This window comes from Melanostigma gelatinosum, assembly GCF_949748355.1.
Source record: "Melanostigma gelatinosum genome assembly, chromosome: 4".
NCBI classification, from domain to species: domain Eukaryota; kingdom Metazoa; phylum Chordata; class Actinopteri; order Perciformes; family Zoarcidae; genus Melanostigma; species Melanostigma gelatinosum.
Window position 1 is genome coordinate 20,884,856 of NC_136637.1, and position 9,563 is coordinate 20,894,418.

The 9,563-nt window shown below is 41.2% G+C and overlaps 1 protein-coding gene across 1 annotated transcript; it reads right to left on the minus strand.

The window, feature by feature from the left end:
- Positions 1 to 318: 318 nt before the first annotated feature.
- rx1 (retinal homeobox gene 1) lies at positions 319 to 5,234 on the minus strand (the record flags this gene model as incomplete). Its single annotated transcript, XM_079267551.1, has 3 exons — positions 319 to 798; positions 1,349 to 1,602; positions 4,931 to 5,234. The coding sequence occupies 3 exons, from the start codon at positions 5,232 to 5,234 to the stop codon at positions 319 to 321; spliced, it is 1,038 nt and encodes a 345-aa protein (XP_079123677.1).
- Positions 5,235 to 9,563: the final 4,329 nt, after the last annotated feature.

Sequence of the window (9,563 nt, forward strand, 5' to 3'; positions counted from 1 at the left end):
CTTTTAAAGCTCAGAAGGCGACGCTGAACACTTTTACATTAGAGGGAGAACAGACATATGGAAATTGGTGGTGTACAATTTGCAACTTAACAAGACCAGAGTTCACTTCCTTGATGTCCTTGAGATGAGAAAAGAAGGAAAGAAAGGAAGTCAAAACATCCTCGTTTTTCACAGTTCTAAGTCCATTTCCTTTGCTCTGTGGGTATCAGACAAGTCACTGTCATATTTTTCAACATGCCGACTGTCCCTGGACCCCAAGACACAATTTCAACATCTTACTTTCGCAATGTCATTCCCATGGACTGGTAGGTTTTTTAGTCACATGGGATGCCAGGTCTTGTCCATGGATTGGAGATGTTCCTTGGCTTTCATTCTCAGAGCAGCGATACTGGAGCTGCGCTGGTCCACGTCCTCCAGAGGGTATTTATCAGGGTACGGTGCTGTGCACTGGTAGGGAGGAGGAGCCACACTCTGCATCCCCTGGCCCATGGACGGATGAGGATGAGAGTGAGGATGAGGAGGATGAGGAGAGGAGTTGAGGAAGCTGTGGCTGGGGTAGCTGGGCTGGAGGCCCTGAGCTGGACCCATGAAGCCCGGGATGCTGTGGACCGGTGTGGCGCTAGACAGGGGAGAGGAGAGCCAGGGGTCCAAGGGGAGGGAGTTGGTCATCGCGCCCATGCTGGTATGAACCGGTGGCGGGCGGTTGAAGGAAAGCATCGGCGAGTCGTGGAGCTTCATGGTGCTGGCATCCATTTTTTCCTGCCGACGCCATTTAGCTCTGCGGTTCTGGAACCAGACCTGGAGGACAACAATAAGTTCTCATGAAGTGTGTCTGAATATGAGGGACATAAAACACATTTTCTACAGAGATTCAACTGGTATCAAAATGTAAATTGAATGGAACTATGTGATATGCCATCACTTTGGATGTGTGTTTAATGATGCTCTTTCAAGTATGTGTTGACCCAATCAAGTCTTTTAAGCTCCACACTCACAGAAATACTGTTCAAACTAAAGTCTAGCCGCAAAAAACACAAAATGTAGCTAAATACCCACAAGGTCTACCCTTTTTCCTCTCTAAATAAGCTACCGTACAGTTTAAAAAGTGCACCTTCTTGTCCTCACAAGCGATGTTGTCATTGTGTGTTGCAACACTTGGAAATACACACAAACCGCTTGCTTAACTTGTGCAATCTCCTCACCTGAATACCTAAAAGCCAATGGCCGCAGGCCAAAAGCTTGGCGGGCTTTCTGTAAGTCTTTAGGTACCTGTCAGCTCTTGGCATGTCGGCTTATTCTACTGCCGTCAGACATCAAAGGATCTCTGTGATGTTGCGGTTCCTCCTACCTGAACTCGGACTTCTGGGAGGTTCACCTTCATGGCGAGCTCCTCCCGGCTGTACACGTCCGGGTAGTGGGACTTCTCAAAGGCACGCTCCAGCTCGTGCAGCTGGTAGGTGGTGAAGGTGGTGCGGTTGCGCCTGTGCTTCTTCTTGGGCTGCTCGTCCTTGCATGGCTCTGGAGACTTGCCTTCATCACTCTCTATGCTCTTCCTCAGTTCACTCAGCTCCTCATCACACTTGTTTGTGAAAAAGCCGTCATCTGTTGATGCGCAACGAGAAAAATGAATCAGGAGTTTTGAAAATTGCGATTATCACGGCAATGTTTTAGAAATAATGAACAAAGATTTTGAGGAAAAACAAAAGCAGAGTGGTGAGTGGAAATGAAGAATGTAGTTCCCACTTTCCAGTAGAGCAGACATTAGTTTGACACTTGCAACAATAGGCTACTGTAGGTCAGTGAAGCAAGCAATCCCTTGAACTTCAATGAAGCTCAAAAACATTCCTAATCGGATTTAGAAAAGTTGTGTCCAGTGTTGATATTCTCAAACAGTAAACCATCTTCAAAACTTTTGTGGTCACAAAAAAAAACATGAAAAAATATCCACGTCCTGTCAACATTTGTGAGCACCAGCCACTGAAAAGCTACTGTTTACTGACAATACAGAGGTTTAAGTGCAACTGTCTCTCCTGATGATCCTTAAAGGCAAACAATTTCCCTTAGCCTTCCTCTCAATTCTTCTTTCTCTCCCTCATTCCTAATCTTCCATTATATTGTTCTATATCACTTTCAGCTCCAGGGAAATACAGAAAAAAAATGACACGGAGGAGAATTAAATCTTTAACCGTATTAGTCTAACCAGCAAGTAATTGAATTGAACAAAGTACAAAGATGATGATCCGGCAATAAGATCAGTCTTTTGTGAAGCTGTACTCTGAATCATGTACCATACATCATTCAGGTTGTGTACAGAACAGTCGGTTGAATTAACTTTGATACTTTCCTGGTAGATGGATGAGTATTCGCAATGCAATTTTGGCATCTGACCAGAGAGAAATAATTGTTAATATTAGTGGAATGATTCAGAATTTACTGACAGGAATCTTGTCTTGTCCGTCAACATAATCCAAATGAATTTAACTCCTACAGGCAAAACATGGACAAGCTTTTTCTCACTGTCCTCTTCAGTGGATTGGATTTGGAATTTGGATTCAGAAAAAAAGCTGGTTTTTCTGGGGGGGCATATATATTATCACCTTTTAAGTTGACGCAGTGATCTTTTCAGCAAACTGTTGCACAGTCACACAACCAGCAGATACGGAGCAACATTATCATTCATTTGGAGTCATGTATCACGTGTCCACCTGGCAAATGTAAGTCCAATATTCACTCTCTTTTTGCTCTGATTTTGGTCTCTACCAACTTCAGAGGGAAGTATTTGGCTCTTAAGCTGCTTTTTGCTCCATTATGTTCACCGGCTAGCACTAACTCTGTCTGTCTGCCATTTGGTGATGAGCAGGTAGTGTACAGTTGAGCCCTTTCACTGAAACTGCTGCCTGCTGTGGCTGGCAAACAATGCTATGAGAGCGCTGAGAGCGAAACAAAGAAGCAGATTCACGGAAACTCTCCGTAAAGTCAGGTGGAGCTGCAGATTCAGATTATTCGGTTGTGTAAACCCTATCATATTTATCACATTGTTTTCACAATATCATGTGATACATAGTACACCAACTTTGACTATAGGTGGTTTGATTTACACTTTAAATGTAAAAATAAGTATTGCTAAAGTCAAGAACCTCATCGATATAAATCTTCATTTTCCTGATAGTTTGTTTTTGAGGTTTTCTCAGTATCATTGTTCAATACATGTAGACAATTTTTCCAAAGCTTCAATGTCCTGTCACTGTTGCAGTACAACAACCGGCAGTATCCAAATGTAAATATGAGCATCTCTCTGTGGCTGAGATGTGTGTATGGAGATAGAGGAGGGGAGGGGTGGAGGCGGGGGTCATTGTGGTCTTTCAACTGGCAAACGGGAGCTGAGGCGAAGGCAAAGCAGGATCTTTAGGGGTTCATTTATCCACCTCTCATTAAGCAGCTATGACAAAGGCCAGGCTCTGACAAAGGCAGAGGTCAGGTCTGGTTCAGTGACCAGCTCTTGGCCTGTCAGCCCATCACAGCCACTGGTCTGAAGGCTGCCCACTGTTTATCAGCCAGCAGAACATCTCAGCTCCGAGAGGAGGGGGCTGACTGACACCAAACAAAAAAAAATGACTCATTCAGGGGGAAACGGGCTGACTTCACAGGATAGCTACATACAAAAGAGTGATGTCATTGATGTGGATGTATGTTAATCAAGGAAAACAAATGTCTGCCTGGATTCAGTGACTGAATTTGAATCGCTTCGTCTTTCTGGACAAGATACATCCACCTCCATGGAAATTAGTTTTTTTTTTTTGGGTTTCTGACACAAAATCACCAACCACCTGCCAGATACTGCATGTGAAAATAGCTTTAGATTAAACATGATGAATTTGATTCTGAGACAAAACGATAACACCCGAATGAACTACTGTACAATCTAATCCGCAAAGAAGAGAAGATTAGGGGAATTCCAGAAGGGGATGGGATTGGGCTTGGGGACATAAACCCCCTACACCATCTTGTCCTGCGATTTATCTCCCAATCTCAGGCCGCACAGTTCATGCAACGCACTCCACATGGTAACAGTGTGTAACACAGTGATTCTGAATCTGCATGTCAGTGGTTTTAAATGGATGCAACACATCGGATCCAATACCTTACCCATATTTAAATAGGTCCGATTTTTAATCATCAGTTGCCTGTCTGTCAAACATAGGATATTATCCTAAAATGATGTTCCATTGTTTGGTTCATTTTCTTTTCTTTTTAATTTGTCAACATTCAAACATCAGAGCATATTGAATAAAATAACTGTTTTGTGGCGATACCTCCTTTTAAGCGTCTGTATTGTGTCAGAAACTGTTTGTTCAGCTAAAAGTTTTAATCTTGTGTCTTTTTCGTCCATGCTCTGCGTGTAATATATGCTGTTTGATATGCTTCCTTATATCTTATGGAACACTTCAATGTTAACGGTATAAACTCAAATTCAGCCTTTGAAGTTTTTCATTGGATCAGAAGTTGATCCTGGCTCTTTCATAACCCTGAAAGACTGAATCTGTGTTTGTGGCCAGAAAACTTTGTAGTCAAGCGGTCAAGTTAGATTTATTATGTTTGCTCACAGGCATCAATATCCTAACTTCAGTGCAGCCAAATCAATTCCATCAAATCCAATTAAAATCTCTGAAACACTGAACCCAGAGCTCATACGTTTCCAGCCTTCCAAGACCAGAGGTCCTGCTGTTCAATCAATGTCCTTGACCATCTCATATGTTTTGGGACGAAAGATCAGATGATTCATGAACTTTATCTTCAATAACGAACTCTGAAGAAACGTCTGCACTGAAGGAACTCAACCTAAAGGTGATGTAGAACGAAATGCTCTTAAAGGAGATATTACTGTATACACTTTGACAGGACGGAGACCTTCAGCAGCAGCTTGACTCACCGTGGTACTGCTGCTCTGTGCTGCCATTTCTCAGAGAGGAAAGGTGCCCGCTGTAGGTCGGGTGTGATGAGGGTTCCTGCTGACTCCCAGGCTCTGCCAGGCCATCTACGTCCACTTTGTGGGGTCGCGGGGCCCCAGCAGGGCTGAGCAGGGGGTCCTGGTCTTTGCTGAAACCCAGAATGACATCGATGCTGTGGACGCGGCCCCCCACTGCGACGCCCCCACCTTTCCCCATCTCGTGGAAGTTGCTGGGTGAGAGGCAGCTGTCGTCCACCATGCTCATGGTGTCCAGTGATAAATGCATTCCAGCGTCTGGGCACTAAAATCAGTAGAAAGGGGTTTAAGTGAAGGACTAAAGGTAGAGTAGTGGGACAGAGATCACCTGGTGACCTTCTGTCCCTACATCTAAACCCGCTTAACCTCTGAGGACACCGGGGCTCAAGTATCTATCCTTTAGAGCGGCAGTACTGACGAGAGCGCTCACGGACACTAATGACACAAGTTACTCCTCAATCCGTACTTTTTTTTTATGAACGATCAGCACTAATGGCCATACAATGTCGATTATGAATGTGAGTTGCAAGATTTCTACAAAACAAAGACAACTTTTCTCATAAAAAACACATCCATAACTGTTTATGGAAATCAAAGCTTCTAGTGGTTTAAAACCTCATTAGACATACCAATGACACATATCTTGTCACTTTACTGACAACATTGCCTCCCAATACTTTGTAAACTCAGTACAGAAATGTGTCTTATTTGTGTCAATATTATGTTTGTTAAGTATAGATTGTAACTGTAGCAAGGATCCAGATCTTTAAAGAGTAAGAAACCATTAATCACACATGTGATATCTGGACTGTTTCAATACAGCAATTCATTTACGGGTTATAAGGTTTGGGTAAAATAATGCATGTTGCTAAACAAACAAATGAAGTGAATTTTTGGGAAAAAATACAAAAAAAGAAGGAAGATGAAAAAGAGCCTTTTGGCCAAATCTGGGACATCCAGTACAGCACGTTGATGTTACTTATTATACAGTAAGTAAGTCAAGTAAAGTGAATTGACTGGATTGCAATAAAGAGTATTGTGTGCAATATTGATTCTGCATTCGTCTATTATTTGAGTTCTGCTGTGCAATAGAAATAAATCTATACATCATCGGACATGTGAAAATGGCAGATTTTAGGTGCTCACTCATAGAAGATGTGGAGTTTTCATGAAAAAGACTTGAGTGTCAACAGCACCATTGTGTGTCTGTTCAGTGCATCCTGAGGTTCACCTACTGAGCACACCTATCTGTTTGGACTCACACATCTCCAGTTGCATGACAAGTAACACAGTGAAGGTTAGTGCCACTAAAAGGTACGACAGCCATAAAACAAGACAGTGATGTAGAGCTTACCTTTTGGAAGTAATTACGCTGAACTGTTAAAGTTGCTGAAGCCAGTGCTCCACCTGTTCCTCTCAACAGCTCCCCCCTCCAACTTCACTCTTCCCAGATCTGCAATGTGCAGCGCTCGCAATCACTCAGCCGGCTTTTCCTACCTTGCATCTCTCTGAATAATTTCTCTGTGTAGCAAACACTTCCCGACAGAATCCGTCCAATAAAGTGCAACTGAAGCCCCCCCAGTGCAGAAAGCATTCAACAACTGAGTTCAGACGTCATGCACTCCGGCTTGGAGAGGAGAGTGGAAGAGGAGAAACACAGAGAGGGAGAGGTGGACAAAGCTGAGGGGGGCGCATGAGGTTAAACGTGGGGATTAAGAGAAGGTTAATAATTGGAATCCTTCCCCTGTAAGAGTGATTGGCAGCTGGTTTCTGCAGAAGTAATTGTTTTAAATGTCATTTCACCCCCACAGCAGGAGGCCCGGGCTAATGAAGCCTGCACAAGACTTTCTTTCATAAATGTATTGTTTTTAAGACAAAATGCCCACTGAAATTTTTCACTTAGCACAGCCAGCACCCCGCCCCCCCCATTATGTGGATCTACATTAAAAAGGGAAACTTTCAAATGATATCACATGATGTTAAAACTACTATCAACATAAAGACTATCTTGACCTATTAATTCACAATAGAACATTTTTTCTAAAAGAGGTGTGAGTGATAAATGATTGCATTAATACCCCACTGTGAATGAAACTACAAATGACATGACAAAGTAAGATTGTCTTAAACCTTCCCAAAATATTTCAGTGTCTGTGACTTTCCTGCATGTGATCTGTTTTAGTTCAATCTGACATTCTGGTACGAGACCAAATAAATTCATTTGAAATGCTTGTGTATTATTCACTAAAACTAAATTATTAAATTGAACTTTAACAAAAAAAATAAGTAGGGCCCAGATACAGCAACTTATTTTTTGCAATATTTCAAAAATATTTGAAGATAATTAAGAAACTAATCAAAAAACCTTAACACAACATCAATACTCTTGAGTTGTATAGTCATTAGCTATTATAAATAAACGTCATGCAGGTAAATTGGAACGATATTTACTCGCGGACAGGAAATAAATGCTGCTTACTTCTAATTACTGGTACAATACTTAAAATAAATCAAAACAATTAGGGATCTGTTAGGGAAACATTGTGGTAACACTGTTTGAATAGGCTGTATATAGGGAACACTTCAAACTTATAAACACATTAAATTAGTAAAAGAAAATTAAAGTGTTTGTGTTCTGGGAGGAACCTCCATTATTCTCAGATGACAGTGTTGGACCTGTTTACTGACCTGGTGGAGGAAAAGGGTGATGCAACAGTAAATCGGACACATTCAGTGCAGCAGCTGGGCAGGACACATTAAAACTCCTCTTGTGGAGGTGCAGTATTTCTTTAAGGCCTTCGATGGAAGGCTTTTTAAAAAGTCATTTTTAAAGCTGCTGCGAACTGCTTTTGACAGTGATGATATGGTGACAATAAACTCCTTCAGGTTGTGATGCTGATGTTGACCGGACACAAAGGGTCTGCTGCCGCTGCTTCTGTATCATCTCATACTCAGATGATGTGTCTTTGTTGAAGCAGCTCAAATGTGTCTGCTGGAAGCTTTAAAACGCTCGACTTGAACTCGGCTTAATGTCACAGGAATCCACCGCAACTCTAAAGACGGTAGAGATTACCTGTGACCTAAAACATATCCAAAGGGAAGTTGGAAAGCATTAACAGCTGATTCAGTTGACTTTTTTTTTAGAGTGTGCACATGACAAAATATGTAAAACAAAGTCTGCTGTGAGAAAAAAGGAAGATAATAAAAATTAAAAATAAATGTAAAGTTGGTTCTTTGGATCAGGAATTTGAATCAAACTTACATGAACGTACGTAAATTATTTGGGATCCTCATGAGCCAGGTTTCCATCCAAATATCACAAATTTTAACAAAATGGATTTCAGTGGTTATTAAGTGAAACAAAATGGTAATTTGGGTAAGACAGTTCAGGCAAGAAAGAAAGATAATTTTAACAACAAATAACATCATAACAAAACCTTATTAAAGTGACAACATTGGAGTGGAATGACAGACGGTGGGGGTTGTAAAACCCAGACTTCATTTTATTACCAGCAATTTATAATCAAATAACCAAAAGATAGAAAGAAATAAACATCATGAATAATGATCTAAATCTAAGCCTTCCAAACCAGAGAGTACCATAATGACATCATTTTGCCATTCTCATTGGAGTGTAGTCCGCTTGCAAAAAGACTCTCGCCGCTAGCAAGCTGATGGAGTAATGACAGTCTAAGGTGCTTGTTTATCTCCTCATGATTTAGTTAATACATTTTTGTCCTTCCACTGTTTCTCTGTTATCCTTATTGGACATACATTGGTGAAGACGGAGCAGTGCAGTTATCAAGCTGCTTAGTTTTATCAGATGACAATCTAAGTCCCCCTGATCCTATTAGAGGTAAAAGCAGCTAACGTGTAAATGCAGTGTCAGCTTACTGAGGCGAGTGGAGAGAGGGTGGAGGGAGGCAGAAAGAGGGAGAGAAACGGTGATGGTGGTGGTGTGACGAGGAAGGTAACAGTCATGTGATTCACTGGTTCTCTGTCATGCAAAAGCACACAGGCAGAAGCAGAGAACACTCTGCTGTGATTGGCTGTTGAGAATTCCATATGTTGAGATTGGTTCCATGGTAATGTCAAATCAAAGAGTATGGTAAATGCAATTTTTCAATGTTAAAATTGATTTATATAATAGTACAGTTGAGTTAGTTCAAAGTGACCAAAAAAACGAATGAACAAAATGATAAAAGCTGCAATCATAATGAAGACAGAACCGCATTATTGAGAATCAAAGTCATGTCTCAAGAATACAATGTAATCTTAATATCACAAAATTATGGAAAATGCTATATTTAGGGAGAAAAAGGTCATATTTTGAGAAATTGCTTCAAGATAAAGGTTGAAATAATGGGACAAAACGAGGGATATAGAGGATTTATTCAGATCCATTGAAGTCTCACCATGAAGGAAATACTTAGTTTGAGTAGGAGCGCTGGGCTTTGAAGCTAATTTGACATCGCATCTTACATTAACCCAAAAGACTTCTCCCCATTGACTTACATTGCACTCAAAAAAAGGATATTGGGAGGCTGTTACATTTACTGTAGTGTAACATGTATTTCGA